Here is a 24,837-nt window from a genome sequence, read left to right as displayed (position 1 = left end):
TAAAACATTGTTTTGTTGTCTGAAAGAGCAGTGAATCTGCCCAAAACCAAGACGTATTTTGCAGGCATTGTTTCAGAATATGATGTGTAGAGTTGTTTCAGTTAGCCATGAACTATATCTGCTCTACTTGAAACAAAAGCCACTGCAGTTTTAACTTGCTGACTGTGTTTTTCGTGAAGAGGAAGGAAATAATTATTTATTTATTTAAATTTTGCTACTGCTTCTTTCGACTGAGGCTCAGGCTTCCTTTTTGCTTGAAAAGTGGAAAGATTACGGATTTGAAGCTTTCATATTTGATATTTAAATAGATGGACTTCTTGAGTACCGACGACGGGAATTAAAATCTTTATTTCTCTGGAACTATACTGAGGAGATGGTACCGACTTTGTGATAGGAGAATAGTTGATTTGGCTTGTATACATGAATGACCCCAAGTATTCACTAGTGGATTGTGTTGACCGTGAAAAATAAAACCCATGTTTTTGTGTGTGGGTTTGGGTGGTTTGGTCTTTGTTTTTTTTTTTTTTTAGTGGCCGAGGGCATAGAATTATCATCTGAAGTAGTATACTGTTTAATATGCTTGTCCTGTCTAAGAAATAATATTTGCAATGTGATCTTAATGGTTTTTATTTGCGTGTGCTGCAGTCCAATAAGAATTAATATCGAGTATGGGTGGGAAAGTTAAGATGGCTTCCTGTTGTGTGTGTGCGTGCCTTTTAACGCAAGTTTGGCAACTGCTCTTTGCAGAAGGCAGAAAACTGAATGTTTGCATCTGCTGTGGGGTTTGTATTTCTAAATCAGATAGTGAGGAGAATTCTTAAGCTTTGGGACACAAAAATAGGCTGCTAGTGGGTAGAGAAGATGGAGACCGACTTTAATACTTTATTTTAATACTCTTCCTTTGGAACTGAAGAAAAAGATTTTTTTTCTCTCTGTAACTGCCCCATATAGTGTTGGAAATTTTGCATGTCATAGTGATTACTTTCTTGCTGGTGAACTGTAAATGTGTGAAGCATGCTCAAATTCCTCTAAGCCGGAGTTGCTCATATTTATTACAAGGGCCTTTTTCAAGTTTGGTTAATATTATTTTGGAAGTGGTTTAAGTTAAGCCTTACAATAACAAAAAGGCAGCTACTCTTATTCTGAAATAAATTGACCTGTGAAAGGGACATGTAGGATTAGCTATACTGATATAAATGTTTAGACAACCCCATGGCCCCAAAAGTGGCAGCACTGTGTATTTTAAATTGCATTACTCTTGAAAGGGTCCCTTTCATTAAAAACCTGTCAGCATTTCTGTTCAGAATAGAGCGAAAGTGTTGCTAAAATTATGGCTGTTTCCTGCTCAGTGCAGATGTGTTTCTCTGGATGAGCAAGTAAAATGGAGATACCTTTCCTTAGCAAATTCTTTCTAGACCCAGGCCTTTGGTGTGGTAACAAGTGAGGATGTACAAAGGCTAGGAAATCTGGTTTAAACAGTCTCTGTCTTCATTGTGCAACTCAGACCACACAGTGTCTAAGTACTGAAGGTTTTACATTGACCTGCTGAAAGACTTGAATCACCATATACAAAAGCAATTTTCTAACAAAAATGAACTATTTCAGCAGTAGATCAGAAGGCCAAATTTTAAGCTGCTACATATCAAGTAGGTCGCCTCACTTTGATAGAGCAATTGAGATTTTTAGTCACTTTTTTTTAGCTTGGGAGTGACTGTGGGGCTGAGAATAGTGCTGCACAATTTCTTGTTTCTTCAGATGCAGGGTTTTCTGTTAGCTTCTGGTAAGTTCTAGCTTTACCAATCAGAGAGGGAGCATTATGTACCAGCTCTTCCATTAGTGCTAGTCCTTCCCTGCTCACTTGCAAGAGAGGGGAAGGAGCAACCCATCAATGTCTGCTCACACCATTCCTGAGTTGTCCTAAAGGTGTTGGTTAACCTGGGCATGAACAGTCTTTCTTTCCTGTAGAGCTGTGCAGCCAAGAGTTGTTCAAGTCACGTGAGTTCTTGGATGGTGTCTCAGTTTTGATGAGATCAAGCTAGCTGTTGAGCTTGTCCAAGATAATCAGACTTGCTGAAGATGGTAGATTTTGCTGTTTGTAAGGAAACTCTGATCCTCATGTGCAGTCTGCGTTTCTTGGGTTTACTGTGATTCTGCTGTTGTAAAATGTAATGCTTTGTAGGCCCAAACAAAGATTAAGTTATGTGACTGCAGGCTGTCTTTCCTTTCCTTTTAGCCTGTAAGGTTAGGATGGACTGGTAAATGAGCACCTTTCAAGAAAAGTTAAATCAAATTAGTCCATGTTTTCCATTTTGTGGGAGCCTCAAGTTTCCGTCTAGATGAAAGCGGAAAGATTAGCAGTGGAAAGAGAGGGGCTGCCCATCCTGGAGTGTTTTTCAGGTTGACTGGAGGCCAGGAAGGTTTTTAGTGCTGCTGCTCTTTCAGTCACCCGCGAAGACTGCGGAGTACCTTACGCATACCTTTCCTACATCAGCTGGGTCCAACACAACCCATTGCCAAAATCGAAATGGATAGACAGGAGGTAAATTTGAGAAATGTTTTTATTGTGGATGTTTGGCGTGCAGGGTTTCGTTAGTGTATTAAAATGAATGCCAGCAACATGTGCTTCCTTATGTGGGCCTGCAGAGAGCTATGCAAATAGCTGAAAGAAGCAGGTCTGAGCTAGACGTGGCTGTGTTCACCCATGCTTGGCCTTCTTTCAGTCGTCTTGCTATTGTTCTATACATAGAGACATTTTAGATGCCCTAATAGCTCTAAGATCATCTGAGGGAAATACTTGTAGACGCTGGATACAAAATGCCGGAACTTTTTCTTCTGCCTCTTATTAATAGCATTTCTTAGCATTCTCCATTGTCCTAATTTTAAACTGTTAAAGATAGCCGAAAGTTTGCTAGGTGGCTATTGGACTGCTCATGGGGCTCTGAATCTCAGCTCTGTTGATCTAAGTTAGCTAGGTCGTCAGTGCCAGAAGATTGGTTTAACTTCTGATGTTTTTCCCATGAGGAGTTGTGTGGTTTTTGTTTATGTGATTTTTTTTTTTTTGCTTGTTTTGTGTTGTTCCCCCCCCACCCCCCTGCTGTGCTTTGTGTGCTGCAGTGTGATATTAATACTTCATCGGATCACCCATGCTTTGAAGCCGTTGTGGTTCTTTTTTTCCCCCCGTTCATGTTTCTTGATCTGCACACTAACTCTGGTTTCAGTGGAGTCCCCGTCATTGATTTCAGTAGGAGAAATTCATCTGTTTCTTGGATAGGAAGCAAGTTTGGGTGAGTGTTGCAGGACTGCTGCCCTGTGAATAGACTGACCCGTTGAGAGGTTAATGACTGATGCAGAATGCACGGGGTCTTGGGGAGTGATGGCTATAAATAGGAATAGTATTTCTGACTGCGTATGAAATAACTTTGAGGTAGTATTTTCACAGCCTAATATTAAGCAGATGACTTACAAGGCTAGTCTCACCTGTCCACCCAGATGGTCAGCTAAGAGAATGAAAGGATCCTTCAGAGTGAGGTTTAGTTCCTGCTCTGAATTACTGTCTGCTGGAGTCCCTTGCTCTGGCCACTGAATATATAAAAAGCGTGTAACACTAGCTTCCTAACTGTGAGTCAGTGTGGGTTTTTTGTGCTTTGTTTCTTTCATCTATAGAGTTGGTTTAAGTATGGGAGTTCTATTGCAAAGCATTGTAAATGTGAAAATGTAATTTGAACTTTGAGAGGAATTTTGAGTGTAAAAGACAGCACAGAAAGCAGAAGCGCTCTTTGCAGGGCCATGGGTCTAAAAACCATGGCACTAGTTCTGCGGCTGGTATCGGATATCGTTGCCACAAACAATAAGCAAATCTCCTCGAAGTCTAGGGTGGATCACAGGCTTCCCCCACTACTTTTCCTTGCTGTAGCACAACCTGACTTAGAAGTTGCCTGGTGCTAGGGAAGGCGTTTGGCAACTTTAATTACGTCGCAGGGGAAGGTGTGTGGTGGGAGCATGTGGCTTTCACTGAATGAGACCCTAGTGCAAGTGGGACCCAGTGTGACTTGGCTACGGAGTGTTTACCCATAGGTTTTGTTCACCTATGGTTCATGGGTTTGCAGTTTCAGAACTACAGATCTTGGTAACTATAGCAGAGCTAAACTAGCTTTTGCTTTGCCAGCACATGAGAGAAGGAAGCTTCAGTTCCCTTGTACGGAGGGAGTTGATTTGCTCGTTTAATTTGTAACAGGCCCTTTTCTTGCGGAAACTGATTTATGCATACTGGGTACATGACTGCGAGGCTGTGACTTAACCAGCATGATTTGTTGCAGTGTGTTGCTCAGCGTGTCACTTCCTTATGGTTCTGCTGTGTATTTTATTACATATTTACCCTTTACAACCGTGTGTGGGTCTGCACAGTGGCCTTGGGTCACACACGCCCTGTATTTTTTCTCCCCCCCCTTCAAACTGTCCCAGGCAAGCCTCACAATGGACGTGTGTTGTACATCCCCGTGCTATCTGAGGGTCACTTTTGCCTCCACATCAGCTACTCTGCTGCACTGTTTCTTTGCTAGGATACCAAATGGCCCACAAACAACTGCACTGTCATAGCTGAGACAGCGCTGGAGGGAACTGCTGGATAGCAGTGAAAGGCAGAGGGGAAGGGAGGGGTGGCCAAGAGGGAGAAGGACTCGTCAGTCCTCTGCCGAGAGGCACGTCGGTGCGACCAGCACCTGGGGTTTGCTGACAGAGAGTACGTTTCAATAGTACTAATTAAGGCCTCCCAAATTTCCTCATATTGTGGTATACGCATTTATATGCATGTGAATGAATTAGGGCCCAAAGAGATTACGGTATTTAATGTAGAGCAAGTAGGTGGCAAGGTGTAAATCTCCAGCAAGCTGATCCGTAGTGGGTATTTCATTCTTTATCAGACGCAAAGTGCTTAAGGAACAATTATTGAGGGAAAGTTTGTGGCCACTAGAGTTTGGTTAGTCACTGGAAAATACGTGGGTTTCTTTATACTCTTCCATGAACCCGTGTGTTAAGTGATGATTCACAGCCAGGAGAATTTATGCTTGGAGAAATCAGTGATGCCTTCCCTGAATGTGCAAGCATGTTTCTCCGTAATAAAAGCACGCACACTTCAAGGAAGATTCTGTTGAGGACATAAGAAGATTTCTCTTTTTTGATTACCTAGGATTTTTTTTTTCTTCATGTAAAGAGGTGACCTACATTTGTAAAATTATTTAAACTATATTTTAATCCCTTAATCTTTGGAAAAGAAAGGTCACCTGTCTTTATTGATGTTCTTGATTTATTGCAAAATACTCAAGAAAAAAAATGTAGTGACCATTTAGTTGCACAAGAACACAACAAGAAGTAGGTTTAAAGCATTGGAGGGCAGTGTTTAGAAAAAGGTCATATATCAGCTGTTACAATGCTCTTGCTGTATGTGGACCACGGGGTTAGGGTGTAAATAAGGTTGGAAGAGAAGGGAATAGATGTGTTAGTATTAATTTATTCTGAAAGCCTTCTGTTTCTCAGAGAATGACATACCTGTTTGGGAATGGCATATACAGACCTATTGTCAATGTAATTGCAAAATTACAAAGCAGAGGAATAAAGGCTACTTAAATTGAGGCTTTTGATGCTAGTGATAAGGCTCACTGTAACACATAGTCACCATTTCTTTTTTCTGCAGTCCAGACCTTTATTAATGCAGTAAGATTGTCTTACAAGTTTTTTCAGTTTTAGTAGAAAGTTGTGACCTACAATGTATAATGCTTTATTTTAGGATTAACATGGGCTGATAGTTTCACATTGTCTGTCTTCTGTTTTTTCTGTAATATTTTTCCAGAGTTTGTAGAACAAAATGACTGTGGCCTACTTTTTAAATACATCTGCCATCTCAAGTTCATTTAGTATTACTGATCTTTTATGTAACCTATGAAAAAGAAGTATCAAAGATTGTTAGGTTTGCTTGAGATTTTTCTTCCTGCTGAAAAGAGGAAATTTTATAGAATTTGTCCTCTAGAATGTGATTAAAAAAAACAACACAAAAAAACAAGTTGAATTTTTGTGTTTCACAGGTATATTAAGAAAGGGAGTGAATGGAAACAAAGAACTAACTTAGTAAATTCATATTATATGTAGAATTAGAACCTGTGGGAGCTGCTCTGTTTTTTCTCAATCTGCAAGATTGCACTGTGTTTCTCTTTTAAGGGTGTGTTACATTGCCAAGCAGAAATCACTAGTTTCTGCAAAATGTTGCACCTGGATATTGGATGATCAAAGCTCACTGGCGACGCGGTGCATCTATGATATAGTCATGTAGATAACAGGACCAGGTCTGGCCACATACAATTTACAGGAGAAGGTGAAATGCAGGGATGTACAATTTAATGTAATGGCAATCTTATGTGTGTTGCCACAGGTGATGCTGTTCTAGCTAAGGGTTGTTTTGTTTCGTTTTTGGTCTTTATTGTTGTATTTTGTGCATTTTATCCTGCAGCATGTTTTCCGTGAATTTAAATTATGCTAATTTTTCTCTTAAATTCTTTGCTGAATTTACCTGCCAAAGAGAGCAAGTTTAGATTCCATGCATCCTTTTGGCTGTCAGATACACTGGGAAAATTAAAAAAACTAACACCTAAGAGACCATTTTTGCTAGTGGCTTAGATTCTTAAACAGAGCTGGGGGGTTTAAAATTTTTTTTTCATAGGTTAAACAGCTAAGTCATTTAATTAGTAGAATTGTTAACGCCAGTGTGAACTTCCTCTGTGGTGGAAAACTTTCCCCCCCCCCCCTCCCTGTGGAGAATATGATATAAACGTTTATGGTATCTGTAGCTTTCTGGGAGAAGTGATGAGTATCTACATATTCTGCTGAGGAGTGTGAAATGAGTGCTGCTTTTGGCTTGAATGTTGTATTTGACCTTGCTAGTTTCTAGTAGTGACTTTTTTTTTTTTTTTGGTACTAGCAGAATTTCTTTCCGTCTGAATTTCCTTACTGTTTCAGACATAAAGTAAGAAGAAAATTTAACTCGCACTGAAAATCCCAAGTCCATATTCTGTCATTTCCTTTCTGTATTCTGAATACTGTTAAAAAATAGTATGTCATTGCAAAAGTGAATCCAATTCTTGCTCTTTGTGAGTAGCTTTTCAAAGGAACCTTTTTAAAATTAACCTTTTTTCTGTTTAGAAATTGCGATGTTTCAGCTGTTACCCCCAGGGTATGTTTGTGTAAGTCTTCAGCTGAGTATTTAGAGCTTGGTTTCTGTGGTCAAATGAAAAAATGAACGTGTGTAGCCTTTAGCTGTTTTCAAATCATTTCTTCCCTTTAGCAGCTCAGTTCTGCAATGTTTAATGCTAACTTACAACGACCAGACTTCCTGTCATGGCCAGCCAGCGAAACGAGGATGGCGTGAACCTCATAGACCTGAGCACCCCTAATGTGATTGATCAAAGTGAGTGCGAGATGTAGGTATTCCAGTACACTTTCCTCAAAGTCAAAGTTTTGTATGGCAACATTTTTGTTTTGTTGCACGAAGCAGAATGTAAACTTTTATGGGCCCATATGTAAATTTTACCCTATTCCTACCTCATTATGTGAAGGCACCTTTTGATTTTTAATATGAAACCAATAGCTGTTGGAGATGTATGGCCCCTTGAATTCAGAGCTTAAACTGGGAAGGGCCATAAGATGTTTTTGCTCTACTGAGCAGTCTGGTGAGAAGTTGCTAATTTAATGGTAATTTGTTGTTAGTGCACGACAGCTCTGTGTGACCTGATTACTTAAATCTGTGGGTTTAAAAGGTGCACTTCTCTAAAGCTTGTGTCAGTCACACAGCTAAACTCCCAGAGGACCCCTTGGAAAGGTAGTCATATGTGCTTTCTCAAGATACACCGCACCGTTTCTCATATTCCATCCTTGTAACTGTCTTTTCTGATAATTTTGTGGCTTAGCTATAATGACTTCCTTGGGCCGCTGAATGTCTCGCTCAATTTCACTGCTTGTATGAGCTGAATTACTTTCCATGCCACATCTGTGCTGTTGTGCTGCAGGAGATTTCTGCTTTCATGTGACTTTGTCCTCTGTGGGAAGCCTCACCTTGTTCACTTTAGAGTTGCACAAGATCTGTGTTTCATTGCTGTACACCTTGTGTAGTTAATCTTTAATTCTGCAGAAGTGAGAACAAAGCCATTGTCCTCACTAAGCACCATGAAGTACATTTGCAAAAGGGCACTAAAGGCTTTCTTCATTCACTGGGCGCTCATTTGCACATAGCCTGTGTTGCAGTGGGCTGTTTCTGCCTCTCCCAAAATGAAACCTTCTTTGGAATATTTTGTAATGCAAATTGTTGGGGAAAAAAAAATGAATTCTGAAAACTGGTTCTGAAGTGCAGAATGTTGCTATATACACATGAAAATGCGCATATATTTATATAGAGAATTCCCACCTCATGTCTTGGTCCACAGCACTTAGGTTATCAGAGCCCCTTATCTTTCTCTCCAAAGCATTGCCAGTAGTTTCCCTTTACCCTTCTTGAGACTTATTGAAAATACCTGCCGAAGTAAATAGTTCTCATGGCCTGATTTGTGACTCTGTAAGCCTCCTTTGAATCTCTCTGTAGGCTTTTTCTTCTCTTTCATTAAGTACAGAACTCTGAGCTCTGATGCAAGCATCGTTTGTGGCCACAGATGTTGAAAGACTCTTGGGGACTTTGGACTTTGAATCGGGAGCCTTGACTTACAAGACTGTAGTCCGTAATGCCAGTCTCAGTTGAATTTTTACACTGTTTATCAAGACTCTTCTGTCAAGGATACCTTGCTAGGTTGACAGCCTCTAAGGTTTTTTGGCTTACCCTATTTACATACAGTCTGCCTGACTTTCCAGCCTAAAATTACCTGAATTGACCAAAGCTGATCTACGCAAACATGCCTTCCTACAGTGAACTTACATGGGCACTTCCAGCTAACTCAAGGTGTTCTGCTGTTGTCACTGGCTGGTTTTAAGTAGGGTCTGTTCCCTAACCCCATTGTTGGTTTGGGTGCTGAATGCTTGCATTCCCAACCAGAGGTGGGTGTTGCGTGGTGAGCAAAGGGGCAGAACTTCTCCCTTTGAACAGCAGGGCTGGTTCTCTCCTGGAAGGAGGAGCACAGTGTTGTTTTGTACAACAATGTAATGTTTTTTGCAGTTCTCCTGATCACATCGTTCTCTACCTGTATATACCTTATGTCTTGTCTTCTGCTCAGCTTGCACAGCACCTACTGTAGTGGAATCCAGGTTCTGTTTTACCATCTGCCACTAAGGGTAACTGAAGGAAAGGTAACAGCAGTCAATACCTAGAAGTGTGTAACCAAGTATGATCCCTACTGCCAGGTTATTTGAATGGAGAGCAGTGGAGATGTCAAGGATCAAAAGTTTATTGTTACGTTTATGGCAGCAAAGAGCTCTGGAAGGCACTGAGCAATTAATCTGTGCAGTCTTTGGAAAGTAGCTATGTAGTAGTGTAATGATCCATTGAATTAACTGATTTGCTGAACAACAGACAACAGCAGGAGCTGAAGTTCAGCAGCTTCAGGCTCTGAACTGCCACAAATACTGCACATCCAGATCAGAGCCTGAAACAGGATGGTAATTGAAGGTGCCTTGGAGTATGGTCTTGTTAAAGAGCCACTTGAGGGAGCTGTCAGAATCAATAGGTGACTGATGAGGCTGCCAAGGAGATCCTGGAAATAACCACATAAAAGAATTGATGAAATATAAACTAGTATTGTAGGGTTTTTAGAGTGGCACTAGACTTCTGAAGTGTTTGTCTGGGGACTGAATGCGTTGGAAGCGTCCTCTTTGTCTTGCTGGATGTGAGTCAACTTCTCTACAGAGCATACTTTGATTGACGTTTCCTTGGGAAATGCATTAATCTTCTTGCACTGTTTTATGGAAATTGCACCTGCAAGCGTATTGGATTTGAACTGACACTGCAAGCTGCGTGTGTCCAGGTCTGTGCTTTTTTCAGGTGTGTCAGGCTGCAGGAGCCTCTGTCTGCGAAGCCAGGTCAGGGTATGGCTCTGCAATTTGCACGTGGGATTGAGAAGAAGGAAAACTCCAGTACTTCAAGTAAGAAGATAGAGTGTCCAAGGCGCTGTGCTTGTAGTTCTGGCACAGGCATGAAGTTACATTTTAATTGTTCAGTGACAGATTGTGCTACAAAAAGTTCACAGTAACTGTGTAACAGCTAAGGTGGTACAGCTCATTTAGTAATCTGAGTCTGAAACATGTTGCAGCTTTTCCTGGCCTGTTCCTTTCTTGGTTCAGTTGGGATCAGCCATTCTGAATTTAGTGGGTGTTGTGTGGAGGGTGCCAGGTGACTCCAGCCTACCTGGGGAGACAGCAGAGCTTAGCGCGAGACCAAAGTTTGTGTGTGCTGTGCACGTCTCTCTTTCCCCCCCTCTTGATTTTCTGCCGTGGCTTTTCTTTCAATGATATAGAATAATGCATCCTAAATGACACTATAAAATGTCATTAAAATATACGCAGGTAGTTTCTATTAATTTTCTGAAACTATAACGTGTATTATAGCTTTCTTTTTGTAAAAATGTAAAGAGTGTTTAATAAAGCTTGTGTTTTGTACATCTGCTTCATATATTATTTAAGTAAACGTAATGATATCTTGCCAGAATTTTGTAAGACATATATAATATGTTACCTGAAAAGTACAGGAATGTAAAATTCTGAATTTGAGGGGTTTAAATATAAATATCCCCCCCCCTCCGTTTTGTTCTGTTTCTGAACCATTCCTCTGTGTACTGAATTTTTAGCAATTAGTGTACATTAATTTATTTTTCAAAGATCAGTCAGAGAAACATTAATACAGTTAGCAGTGTGAAGCCTGTGCATACAAAAATCCTTGTGCCTATATGTATATACACATTCACGCAGGAGAGTGGGATGGTAGGGCTGAAAGGCTGTAATGCAAGGAAAGAACTGTAGTGAGTACATGTAAGTGAGGGGAGACATTGAGTAAGTTTGTGTGTTTGTTTCAGAGGTCAGTATGAGGTAAGAGCAACTTGAAATGATAACAGCAATGCAGGTTGTGAAACCTGTTTTAGCACTGCTTATAGTTTATACTTTGAGGGGGTCTTTGTGGTGTGTTCATATGTGTGGATTTATTGGAGTGTGAAATGAAAGGTGTGCATCTCTTTTAAGTTAAAACTGTTTTTTGGCAGGGATTTGTTGGGTGAAGGGAAAGCAGAAGTGACTGGGGTTGCTCTTGCCCATGATTAGAACGAGCCAGCATCGTGCGCAGTCCCATGTCGTTTATTGCAGCCATGCAACCTCCTTCCCTCTCCCATTTGGGTGCTTTCTGTCTCTGCATCCTGATTGTTCTCTGCTGATACTAATGTGAATTGGTGGGCTTAGATCGTCTTTTTCAGATGGTGGCGTTTTGGGATAGATATTTGGATACACCACTAGGGATCGAAGTGAGATGCTGGGTGGTAGGGGGATCAGAGTCACCACGAGGAGCTTTTTGTTGCTGGTCATTTATGGTCGTGTCATGAATTTATTTTGGAAGTTTGCATCTAAATTTAGGGGCCTTGACCAATGAGATATGCAGATCTTAGGAGATGTTTTCAGGGTTTGAGAGGGTGGTTGAGACATGGAGGTTGAGACATTAAAAGCTCTATCTTGAAGATAGTTATACTTGGAAAAAATAGTTTAAGAAAGCTGCTTGTGTCCTGTGATTAGTTCAGGTTAATCTTTGAGGTCCCATTTTCCCAAGGTAAGTTGTCTAATGACTGGGAGAAAGGAGTGTCTGGTGGAGAGTTTGGCCTGGGATACTTTGCAGAGAATAAGAAATTCCAAGATGAATTAATGTTTCGTTATCAGGATTTTATTGATGAACTTCCTTGCCAGTCTCTCCCTCCTTTCTATGTTGGTATCTTAGAAACTCAGCGTTACATAGGCTGAAGTTTTAACCAGTGTTCAGCTCCCCCTCTGTTGACAGCAGGGTTGCTTTTTTGTTATGTTATTAACTGTGTTCTGTTACTGATGAGGTGCTCATTTAAAACAGTTTTTTTGTTGCGATTTTTTTAAATTCACAGACAGAAACCCTCGTCTATTTTCCTTGGATCTTGCTAGGTCCGATAAACACATTTCAAGAGCAGCAGTGAAATGTTTTTCTTCACTCTTCATCCTGTAGGTTGTAAGTTAAGACTGTCCAAAAGTGGGAAGAGCTGTTTATTTGTCTGGTCCACAGGCAGAACAAAACCACTTCCTCAGTTTTCTAATAAGTATCTTATCTTGAGGGTGCACGTATTTCTGTTTCAGTGCTGTCTCACTGCTGTTTTGCAGGCCATGTAGCAAGGGTTTGATAAAAAGGGAGCTGACTTGAGAAAATGTGTGCTTGTGCAGTGTTCCCATTCTGCTCTGCTCTAATATGTACCTGTGTGCTGTAGAAAGCAATAAGCTGAAAGTGATACAGCAGGTTATGTTAGATGACAGAGATCTCTGGATTTGGCCAGGAAGGAACTCACAAATGTTTTAATTGTTAGGCTGGATTTTCTCTTTATATTCCTACTTTAAATATTGCTCTTACAAGTGGCAGTGACTACACTAGCTGACGAGGTTAGCTGACTATCTAGGATCGGATGCATAATTTTTAGATGAGTAAGTTAGAAGTTGTATCTATTTTTTTTTGTCTCTAAACAGTCGTCATGGCAACTGGAAATTTCTTGCTTTGAGTAAATGCCATTTGGGAAATCATGTCTTCTGTAACCCAAAGGGGCTATGTGTATACACTTTGTCTGTGGATAGTCAGTGACAATGAAAAATATGACAAGTTATTTTTCTTCATCTTTTGGTCCTTCTCTACTGTTGTCTGTTGGTCAGTAATACATTTAGTTGTGGATTTGTGGATTGCGACCTGGTGCAATTTGCATTTCTTGCCCAATAAAGATCTGTAAGTTTATATGTTTATATATTTAGATATTTCATGTATGTATGCATGCTTTGAGTTGTTCATCTTATTGTTTCAGGCTCTGCTGGAATGCAAGTGCAGTTGTGCTGACTGAATGTTGTTTTCTTTCAGTGGATCTGATGGAAATAAAAGAAATTCGCCCAGGAAAGAATTCAAAGGACTTTGAGCGTTGCAAAGCAAAGCAAAGGGAAGAACACTGCTTTACTATTTTTTATGGTACCCAGTTTGTCCTCAACACCTTAAGCTTAGCAGGTACTTTTTTCTTCTTTGTTTCTTCTATAAACCTACTGATGGAACAGTGATGCAAAGAATACTGTGGTTTTGACTTCTGCTGTTCAGGAGTGCACCAGATGTTTACAATGTGGAGACAGACCTTTTACTTGGCCCTTCGTGTCTGTGAACTACTGTATTTGTAATGCTTTGCTTTCAGGTAGTGTATCGTGTGAGTGTAGATTCTGATTTGCTCAATCATTTCTGGCAAGGTAGACTTTCGCTGGTTAAATATCTCCAGTGAGGTTTTCAACACTGGTTTACAGGCTGCCCAGGGAGGTTGTGGAGTCTCCTTCTCTGGAGATATTCAAGACCCGCCTGGACAAGGTCCTGTGCAGCCTGCTGTAGGTGACCCTGCTTCGGCGGGGGGGTTGGACTAGATGACCCACAGAGGTCCCTTCCAACCCCTACTATTCTGTGATTCTGTGATTCTGTGAAGAGCAGAGGTGACATTATTCGCTTCAAAGCCAGCAAAGGATTTGCTGTTGTATTCAGTGTGGCCAGAATATTGCCCTAGCACTTTGAATCTGGCCAAAATGCTTCTGGAAACAATAACCATAAAGAGTTAGACTGCAGCTGTATCACAGAAACTTTCCTATCACCAGTGAGCAATTGCAGACTAATTTGGAAAAATGAAGTTCTGTTTGGGTTGTGTGTGCACATGTCACATGGTAATATTAAACCTCTTCTAAAGAAGTACTAGGGGACCATAAATAAAACTGGAAGGTGTTAAGTTGAAAATGAAGAAATCTGTGTGAAACAGAGGGAAGTTGTATGCTGTATCTGTGGGAAGGGTTGGGGCATTTCATATTTCAAGTGAGATTATCCAGGGTTGGAAAACCAAAGATTTTGAAATGAAAAGGGATAGAAGTTCTTACAGGCTAAGCTGAATACAGTTTCTCACCAGTGGAGTTTACAAAGAGCTTTCTATTCTAAGAAGTTTGTGATGGATCCTTGGTTTAGAATCATACAGACAATTTATTGGGAGTGGTAGTTCTCTCTGTCCTGTGCAGGAACACACTTGTCCATTTAAATAATTAAATTAATTTCAAAATCTTAATTAGAGGAGTGCTTTGTAAGCATTTCAATGTGAACAGTAGCTTTAAATGGAATTAATTGCCTATAGATTGCAGTACTAGAAGACTTTTTTATGCAGTCTAATGCACTGGAAATTAAGGACTGCTTGTGACTAATCCATTGTTATACGATTTTAACTCTAAATAAGTTTTACTGTTGTTGGCTGCAGTCTGTGAAAATTTTGAGTAAGCGGCTGTGCTGAAGTGCAGCTGTGCCAGGTACTTCAGACTGATTTCCTCAATCAGCCACCGCCATCCCTCCTCCATGGTGGTTCTCAAAACCAGGCCTCTGCCAGTAGCTTGAGAACACGCGGTACCAGGAGATACGTTGTTATACTGCCAAACTGCAGAACAACACAATACTACTTTCAATTACGGGGGAAATCCTTTTTGTTGCTGAAGTGCTTTGTTGCGGTTTCTTAAAACAGCATAAAGTAATTGTTACTTAAAGGGAATGGTAGCTGTCATAAAGGGCAGAATTGTCTTGGGAGAAGAATTGGTTTGGCAGAGGTAGTGGGTGTTCTTTCTGAAATTGTGACCAATTGAAAAACATTTCCATGGGGAGCTGGGGCTGGGCTCTAGCTTCATCCTTGGGGGATAAAGCATTGTTTGGAAGCATGTTTCAAAGAAATGTAATCTTCATCTTTTGAGAAACTGTTTTACTTTGAAGGCAGTTAAAAGAATTTGCACAGATTACAGCTTCTGTGTGAAAATAATTTTTCAGAACTGCTTTAATTAAGAATGCCTTCCTGAAGTTTCAGAACCAGTGTGCGAAAGGAAAAGGACTTTGCCCAACTGAAGGCTGTAGTGATAGAATCTCATCCAAGGCCCCCAAAATTGGTTTTGGCTTAACTGGTGTTCCCTGGGGAAGGCTATACCCAGCAAGCAGTTTGTCATCTTGCTTCTGCTGGGTCGAAGCGTTACCAAATGCAGTCATGTTAAATGATGTGGAGGACTCTTCTGGCTTGGGAAATGGAAACTATATTTAAAACAAAACAAGACAGTGATAAACCAATTTGTAAGGGAGGAAGATGTACTTGGCTTCTAGTGTTAAGCCGTGTAAGGAACTTCAGATCTTTTTTTAACTTAACTCATATTAAAGTGTTCTATATAAGCTACACCAGTTTTGGTCGTTGCTCCCTTCCTGTTCCTCTTGCCTAACTCTAATCTGAAACAATCTGTGTTCACATGCATGGTTGGGATAGACAGGACGTGGTTGTATCCATCAAAACCCAGTACCATTTTCTTGAAGGTTGCTGGAGTATAATGAACTAGCTTTATGCTATAATACACCGAGTTCTTTGGTCTGTGCACTTCAGGTTGCTCTGGATCTAGATCCCTGGGCTTTTGCCACTTCAGAGACAGAAGATAAGAAAATGAATTTTGATTGTGTCACTACAAGAGCTCAGCAGTAGTTTCATAGTCTTTCTGCTGAGATATTGACACTTGCCTGCCCTGATAAGCAGGCTTCTAAAAGGAGGTATTTTTTGACAAAGCTTCCAGAATTAACCTTCCCACCCCCAGATTTGTGCTGTTTTTAATTAGTTTTATTATTAGCAACATAAAGCTATGCAATGAGTTTTATCAAAGAGAAAGGTTAACCAGCAGCTTTGTATACTAGGGTTTATCTAAATATCACAAGTTATGTCTTGGTTTTGTGTTGATTTTGTTTTGATGTTTCTCATAGCCTATTGATTTTTTTCAGCTGACTCTAAAGATGATGCTGATAAATGGTTGTGTGGCTTGAATATCTTGTATCAAGAGGTCATGAGCGCTCCCACACCTGCGATCACAGAGAGGTATGTGGACATATTTTCACTTTGTGAGGCTTGCTGTTTCTTTGGAATTGAAAGTGGAAAATCTGAAAGAGATTTTTAAGGTGCAACAAGTGGTGCCTGCCAGTTAGCTAAAAAACAACTAGTCTCCAGTTAGTGTATGATACAGAAAGCTCATATGGAAATTCTCCATGTCTATTTTGCTATATACATGTTCTGGAATTGCACTCTGTGGCATCCATTGTTGTGGACTTGCAATTTACCATGTTCTGTATACCAAAACCAAATCAAAACAACTCAAAAATCTCTTAGTGAGGTTGCAAGAACATCTGGTGTAAGTGTGCATTGACTTCTTGGAAAATTCAAATGTCTTAGGCAATCACAGTAGGCTTGCTCTGCTAGATGTCCATGTGTCCTGCGTCCCAGTAATGCACAGGTGCTCTTTTGGAGTTTCTCCTTTTTATTGGACCCATTCCATTGTACGGCAATGTGGTCAGCGGACTCGCAGAGCCAGGCTGAAGATGAACATTTTCAAGGATTACTTTTGAGCAGCCAGCCAGATGATGGTGAAACTGTGCCTTGAATGCTTCTGAGGATGTTGCACATGAAACTGCTTGTGCTCAGAATGCCAGCTTTATTGACAAGATTTTAATGCCGTCTCCCTACCTGATTGCTTTTCATCAGTGCTGATATTTTTGTTTGTGGTCACTGCTGTTAGCTGTTGTGAGCCTATACCCTGTCCTCACTTGTTACCTGACCAAATTGTGGCTTTTACATTCGTGTTGTCTCTACCAGCTGCCCGTTCCAGTTGTGGAGAAAGTGTTTGTATTTATTCTTATCTGTTGTATGGCATTGCAGCAAGCTGTTATCCAAAGTGCTATGGGGTTCCAGGCTGTTTGTGCAGCAGAGTGATTCCCACAGAGACTGAGGATAAGCTTAATAATGACATGCTGTGTTCATACATCAGATCAAAATCGTCTGTGGGTATATTTACTTTTAAAGCTGCTAATAGTATTTTGCCATGTACCTAAAAATGATATGTGCTTTAATGAGGATTTTCTCTAAAATTCTCTAAACTGCTCTTCTTCCCTCCTAATTTTTATATATCTAACAGATCTTTGAGCCAGCAGCCTCAGCTGGCATAGATTGTTGACTTGATGAAGTTACTCCAGTTTAGATTAGCTGAAGTTTTGGCTTGCTTTATCCACTTATGTTTTTACAGCTTCTGGTTGCTCATTCTTTTCTGTCCTGTCCGCCCTTCCCCTTCCTGTGTTGTTTATGTGACTTTAAAATGCAGTATTAAGCAGCAGAAAAGCATGTATTTACAAATACGGTTATGAAACTGGCTGAATCCTTAGATGTTGTACTGTAAATATTTTTGCTTTATTAAAACAGATGTATCTTATGATTTTTAAATATTGCTATTCATTTCATCTATGGATTTTGGTATTTCATTGGCTGTGTTTTTGTTGTAATTCTTAGCTTAAACCTTTTTTTTCCTCCACTCTTTTCCATAAGCTGGCTGAGAAAGCAGATCTATTCTGTTGATCAAACCAGAAGAAGTAGGTAAGCTCTCTATTTGTTCAGTTTGTTGTTAGTGAACTTTTGTTGCAGATTCTAACATGGAATGAAAAGAAAATAATTCTTCATCCACGATGTGAAATATGAGACCCCTGAAAATGGCATTTGTGCTTGCTTTAACAACTTGAGTTTTGCCTTTTGCTAAATGCAACATGTTCATAGCACTCACTCATATTCTTGTACGTGGTACACTGAGGAAGCAAAGGATGAAAAGTAAATGGTTTTGCTTTCAGCCTAGAATTACCCTGCCAGAATGATGAAAGAGAGTTGTCTTCTTCCAGTCTTACTGTAGAGATTCAGCTCAGCTGTGTGGGTATGTTAGGCTGCTTGCTTTACAGAGGCCTTTGCCCTTGCATAGCCAAGTTGGAGCGCAGCAGCTCGGACTGTATAAGCTGCTGTGAGCTTTCCTGTGCAGCTATGCCACCAGTTCTTCCTTCATTGCTGAAGCGTGTTTGCATTGGAGTGACTACACTAATTTAGGCAGACCAGAACCAGCTTTTAAAAGCTTGTTTGGTGATTCAGAACAGTGAAGCTGCATAAGCAGAGTTCAGCATGGGCTGTTCAATATCTGGGGCAGATGTTTAAATTATTAGCCTTCCCTTGTTCCAGTCCTGGTGGGGTCTGAATATGGCTAGTATGTGTGGTGTCTAGTTTGAAACTAGTGACAGCAGCGGTGTCAGATAGACCCAGAGGTAGGGTTGTCCCAACAATAAGATGAAATCTTTCCTGGAGGAGTCAGAGCTATGAGGAGGACAGAACAGAATATTAAGGGGGAGAGGAGGGAGCAGAGATGCCTGAGGATGTTAGGGCAGAGGAGGAGGAGTTCTGGTATGACAGGGTAGTACCATGTGAAAGAGTTATTTTAACAGTGGGAAACAGAAGATACTTTTGAGGATAGATATAGAAAGAAGCCAAGTTAATGGTTTGGAATAAGGGCAATTTTTTTTTTTTTTTTCTCAGTTGGCCTGGCTACATGGGCTTGTCTCGTTGCTGCATATTCGAATAGGCCAAAGCCAAAGAATCGCCTCTGACCTGGTGCTTCTCATGTGAAGAAGTCCCACGGGTTGCAGCTGCCAGTGTGCTGTGCAGCTTCGTATGTTTGAGTTTCAGTAGTTCATTTCACATTCATGTGTGATGTGGGTTTGTAGCTTTTGCACAGCAAAGGACACTTTTTTTTTTAATGAATTCAGCTGCATACCTCTCCTTAGAGTTGCCAGAAATCATGTGACACTGAGAAGAACGTTAACCCGTCCTCCCCCATGTCTCTTACTTTGCCATGATTTTGCTCCTTGTCTGGAACATGCATTTTATTCTGAAGTGTAATTCAGTGTAGAAAAGTACACGCGTTTCCTCTCATTTAGGCCTTTTCCTAAAAGCAAAATAAAGTGTGGTGTTTTATTGTGTGAATGAGACTGTGTTATTGCAGGAAATAACACCATTCTGCAGACAGCCTGTCGCATTGTGCAGCTGGCTTCAGCATGAGCTGAGACACCATTTCAAAGCAGTATTTCCTAGGCTGGCCAGAGTGGTGAAGGGGAAAGTAGCATCCTTTACTTGTATCTCCTGATGTATTTTGAAAAACTGGCCCTGCAATGGCAATATGTTGGCGGGGATCATGAAGTAAAAGCAAGTGTTAGGATAGAGAAGCTGTGGCTGACAGTGTATGTCTACTGAAGAGGTTTCGTTTGTTGCTTTAGGGTTGTTTCATCACTACAGGGCAGTCTGGTTAGAATCAAGGGGACTTGCACTGTGAAGAGGGCAGTTTTTCGTTCACTTGGTAGGTGATTCACGCTTTTAGAGAAATTCAGGAAAGTGGTTTGGACGGAGTTTCATTGTGTTTAGTGTTGCAGTTTCTAGGGAGGTTAATTGTAAAGGTTAGGCTTCCAGGCAAGTCCTGTTTCACAGGTTGAGTTTTTTCCAGTGGTAATGAAGTACCAGCTCTTTGTTTCAGCTTGCACTTGTCTGGCTAGAGGAAATTGCTTGTGCCTGGTGTTTAGGGTACAAACAGTGTTCATTCTTGCTCCTAAAAGTGTGTTTTTCCAGAGGTCTGGCGACAAGGCGGAAAGCCAGGAATTTCCCGCGTTCTAATCTGGCTTTGTCATGGACTTTGACTAAGTTCCTTTTGCTTTGCCTCCTTCCCGCTCTACACAATGGAGATGAGAATATCTCTCAGGGCAGCTGCGTGCATGGGCACTGTGGAATAGAAGTGTTACTTTTTGTCTAGGTGCTAGTTTTTTTTGTTGCTTTCAAGTGACACTGTTCTGACCCTGAGTTTGCAGGGTGTTAATGGGTTATGAATTGCACTGTAGGTTAAGAGTACCTTAGTCTTGTTTTCTCGCGTACTGTTGGTATTACCTTAATGTTTTATGGGCATTGGCAGTAGGACCCACAGATGTTGTGCCTGCGTTCTCTTGACTCTTCCCTGCTTCGTTTTGCTGTCATGAATTCTCCTCATCTTCTATTCTAGAACTTGTCCCCATGCCCTTCACATGTCCCACTGTAATGCTGTGTCTTGTTGAGAGCTCACATCAGTGCCTACGCTGAATACCTGGAGTTTGATACTGTGTCCTAGAAAATGTGACCTGATTTCCGTTCCTTGCTATCCAAAGATAAGTTGAATAGCAGGTGACTGAAGTGGGGCTACAGGAGACAGCTGAGTTGGTGTACCAGCTTGGTGCTGCTGAATGGATGAAGTCTCAGTCTTTCCTTTTCTAGCATCTCGACATGCTGCTAATTGGGCACTACAGCCCCTTTTCTTATTCTGGCCATGACGCTGGTCTGGGCATGAGGTGAGCTGGGTGACCTCATGAAGCCGGTAGAAAATGTGCTCTCTCTTGGGCACAGCAGTTTTCTGCTTGCCTAGCAAGTTGAGTCAGGTTAGCAGAAAGTTTGATGAGTGTCACAGCTGGCCTATGGAAGCAGTGGGACCATAGCAACAGGAGAACAGCATGGGGCACAAAGAGAGCAGTTGGGGTTGCTTCTTGTAACAGCAGTGAGCTGTTAGATCGGCTCACCTGTACCTATGGCACATTTAAAATGCTTTGACATCCAGCTCCTTTAGAAATCACCCCTCTCTCTGTTCATACATGAGTTACAGTAGCATTCCCCTACCTTCTATTTCGTTTTGATGATAAGTATAGTAAATATTGTGAGCTCTGAGCTTGCAGTGAAGGATGCCATGGCAGCAGCACCTAGGACACTTCAATAAAATCTGAGGTAGGTGAGAACTGGAAGATGTGAAGGAAATTGAGATTTTCGAAATAAGCTATTCACAGGTTTGTTTCTAATACAAAGCCTTCCTTCACCAAAAGCAGTTTGATGTATACATCATACATGATTTGATGCATAGTCACAAAGTATGCATGGCCAGAAAATGTTACAGTGATTAATAAATTTAGCTTTACATGTAAGTATTGCTGAAATACTTGGTGTATGTATGCACTGTGTTGCTTAAAACCTGAAATAAGTATGTCTTGCTTGAAAGGTCTTGCTGGTATCTAGAAAACTTTGTTTTTTGAAGTGTTGCTGGTATATCACTGGACATTCTGAAACTCTGTAAAAGAGGTCAGCAGGTCTGTGTAAATGGACCTGGAAGGCAATCCTCTCTGGGAAGACTTGGTTGTGAGAGGAGGATGAGGTCATGTTCAGATGTTGCAGAAAGGGAGAGTCTTGCTGCTGCAAATCAATTTTGCCATCCGAGTGAATAACAGCTGGAGAAAAAAGTTATAATGAAAACGGGAGCTTTTTATTGTCTGTTTCTGCTCGTTCCTTTGGTATATCCTTTGTGTAATGTTTTCTGTGTCTATATTCCAGTTTCAGTGGGACTGGAACAATGGAAGAAAGGTTGCAGTTCATATGACCATGTGTAAACATCTATATTTGAGCTAATCATCTAGATTGGATTAATTGTTGATGGAGAGAAATGGGTGTCTCTGCAGCATGGTTCTTTTCATCCTAACATGGATGCCCAAATTAAATGAAATGCCCATATTTCTCCCCACTAACTAGAAAACATGTGTAGCTTGCTCGCATGTGTTATGTTTATAGAAGTTTACAGTTATGTGAGATGAGCCCTACCCAAAATGTTTCAATAGTCACATTTTTGTGTTGATCGAAAATAAATTAATAGTTGACTAGGCACAGCAGAACTGTGGAGTTTTTACTATCTTTTTTTTTTTTTCTTCTTTTTTTTCCCAGTATCAGTCTTAGAGAGTTGAAAACTGTCCTTCCCCAAGTAAACTTCAAAGTGAGCAGCATGAAGTTATTGAAGGATAAATTTGCGGTAATTGCCTGATAACTTATATCTGTTTAGTGTTATCTTATAGGTATTGGTTGTTTTTTTTTTTCAGGATACTGCCTATATTTTTGCTTCTTGCCATGTACAGTTAAATAAATTATACCAGTTAATTTCTCAGATTGGCTTTGCCTATGTCTAAGGCTATAAGAGAATATAGACATAAGTGTTCCTTCTTTCCATTGTATGGTTGACCAAAGCCAACACTGGGTTTTAAGCTCCAGTGCTGATGCTGTGCAGGTGCATAGGAAACTTTTATGTTTAAGATAAAATTAATGTATAAGAAAAAGATTTTTTTTTCAATAGGATCAAGTAATAACCTCTTCACTCCAACTTGTGCTAATATTAATAACTTCTGAAGGTAGTTTCTGTTCCTAAAGGAATTTTAAATATCTCCACCTTTTCCTGCTTTCCACCTCTCCACCTTTAAAGCATACATTCTTGCTTCTGTTGCTCCAGCTAACAATGACTACATGAGGCACTACTTCACTCTCAATAACGTGGCGGAAATGGAGTCAGAGTACAAAATGCAAGGCCAAAGATGTAGGCTAGGAGCCCTATGTCACAAACCAAGAATCTGTTTACTTGGTTGTATCCTTACATAAATAAATAAATTTAAAAAGCCCAAGTGGTTATAACAAATGAAGTTGGAGTAGAACAGAATGCATGAGAGGGTGGCAGCTGGAGTAAGAGTAACTTGTTTGCTGTGCAAATGCAGTGCAGGGAATTCTAAACTAGTTATGTGATACTTTCTGTTGTAGGAAATAGGCGCTCACAAAGAAGAACTTAGTTTTGAACAATTTCATTTGTTCTACAAGAAAATTATGTTTGAACAACAGAAATCGGTAAGCTTTTTCATAAGTCGTCTTCATACTGTTAAACTGCTTCATCAGAATAAAGAATGAATGCTGATTATTTTTTTGCTTCTGTTTGTTACTAATTTTTTTTTTCCTCATTCTTGTAACAGAAAAACGGCATAGTACTGTACTTGATGTGTAGATAACAGTCACCATCAGCAGTTGGCTTAAGAAAATGCAAAAGTCATTGCTGTTGCTGCTTGTGTGTTGGCAGTAGAAATATGCACAGATATAATGGGGTTTCTAGGAAGAACTTTTCTTCTGAGTATGTTCAGGATGGAGAATGTCTTTTTGTTAGGCTTGGCTGATCTCTTTTCTGAGAGGAACAAGGTTCTTCCATTCTTGTATTAATCTTTTATTGCTAAGAACATTCTGGAAATCACGGGCATGTATCCTCAGTATCAAATAACAGCTATTGTTCTCATAGTCTCTCATGCTCGGAGACTACCAGTGGTGAGTCCATTAGAAGATGGACATCAGTCAGTCCTCGGGAGGCATGAGTGCAGTGGAACTACATTTTAGCTAATTTATACAGGAAACTGCCTGAATACTGTTTCCATGCATTCATTGCACAGATTTGTGAAGCTGGTGGAAACTGCATACATTTAGTGACTCTGAAAGTTAAGAACCCTTTGAAACTGTGTGAAAACATGTAATTTGAAATTACTTGTATAAATGTCCTTGTTGACGATGTGCTTATTGTTGATTCAAGTTGCAGTTGCTAAAATAGAAGCTTCGATAGTCAGAGTCAGTGCTGTTTCTTTTGGCAATTGAGCTTTCTTGTGCTGTTTAAAAGTGATGCTGAAATTATTGTGAAGTAATAAAGAATCTCCATTTAATTACAAGGGTTTAGTTTTGGCCATGAAAGTCTAGTTAATTAGCTTCAGCAGAAAGTTGAAGCGTAAAACACAGAATGAGGTGGTGATCTGACTTCCTTAAACTTTTGTTATCGCCCCTTGTGGATCATTTCAAAGAAACTCCTCAGTTTGCTCAACGGCTGCGTTGGGTCAGTTGATAAGTTTCCTGCGATCTGTAACTATGTTGTGCCAAGCTGGAAACAATATAGGTTTTCTATTCTCATGAATAAATGTGATGGATGGTACATAATTCCATTTTTTCTGGGATATCAAACAATAAAAACTCCCCAGAAGCTTGACTGATTGTATGTATAAGGTGCCTTACCAATAGCAAGTTTTTTGCCTGAAAATTGCGTGTGTTCACACTGAAAGGCCTGAAGTACAGTCACCAGCCTTGGCAGTAGGTTTTTTCTTATGCATTTAGTTCAAAATGGGTCTTGCCTACTTGTATGCCACTTCTCTGGAGCAGATAGGCCTGTATTTCCCCTTCCCAAACCAACAGACATTATTAGATGGAATTAGATAGAAAATTGCATATTCTTTTGTTATTTATCTTTTCCCCCTTTTTTGTGTTTTTTGTTTGTGCTGTTTTTTGTTTTAAGATTCTTGATGAATTCAAAAAGGATTCCTCTGTGTTCATTCTTGGGTGAGATTCTTCATTTGTATTATTTTTCCACATTTTCATATGGTTGTAGTGCTGCAGGATTGTTTTTTAATGACATCACTGTGTTTTTTTCTTCTGATGCTTTAGTAAGTGAAAAGAAATGCTACATCTTTTTGCATTCAGAAAAATGAACTTATCGTGGACGGAAGTTCTAAATATAATTTGATAAATGTTTTTTACTTTCTGATAAGAAAAAAATGGTATGGACTTGAACAAGTGGATTGCCTATCCTCTGATTTTACTAAGAGCAGAACAGAACTATGGAAGGACAATTTGATGGGGGAATTTTGACTTCAGTCTGGAGACTGGTGTGGTGCACAGGCTTTGCCTAGACTTGAGCAGAATGCTGATAGTAACAGTTTTTGCATCTTTCACTTTATGGACTTGAAAATTTTAAGATGTGTACAGCATGAAAAAGGAGGTCACAGGCATTGCTAACATTTTGACTGAATTAAACTAGCTTATCATGGTTTTTGAATATTACACTAACAGATTA

At 40.2% G+C, this 24,837-nt stretch overlaps 1 protein-coding gene across 3 annotated transcripts in view; it reads left to right on the top strand.

The window, feature by feature from the left end:
• Positions 1-24,837, top strand: part of PLCG2 (phospholipase C gamma 2) — a 71,690-nt gene that overhangs the window by 8,039 nt on the left and 38,814 nt on the right. For all 3 annotated transcript variants that reach the window (XM_075433369.1, XM_075433370.1, XM_075433371.1), the window contains exons 3-8: positions 13,079-13,219; positions 16,019-16,112; positions 17,607-17,654; positions 21,867-21,951; positions 22,725-22,808; positions 24,280-24,323. In XM_075433369.1, the coding sequence (XP_075289484.1) occupies positions 13,079-13,219; positions 16,019-16,112; positions 17,607-17,654; positions 21,867-21,951; positions 22,725-22,808; positions 24,280-24,323 (496 nt within the window). The remainder of the gene's footprint in view (positions 1-13,078; positions 13,220-16,018; positions 16,113-17,606; positions 17,655-21,866; positions 21,952-22,724; positions 22,809-24,279; positions 24,324-24,837) is intronic.

The sequence above is a fragment of the Opisthocomus hoazin genome, chromosome 12 (genome assembly GCF_030867145.1).
Source record: "Opisthocomus hoazin isolate bOpiHoa1 chromosome 12, bOpiHoa1.hap1, whole genome shotgun sequence".
Lineage (NCBI taxonomy): Eukaryota > Metazoa > Chordata > Aves > Opisthocomiformes > Opisthocomidae > Opisthocomus > Opisthocomus hoazin.
Note: the sequence above shows the minus strand (reverse complement) of the source record. Positions and strands in the feature narration are given on the sequence as shown.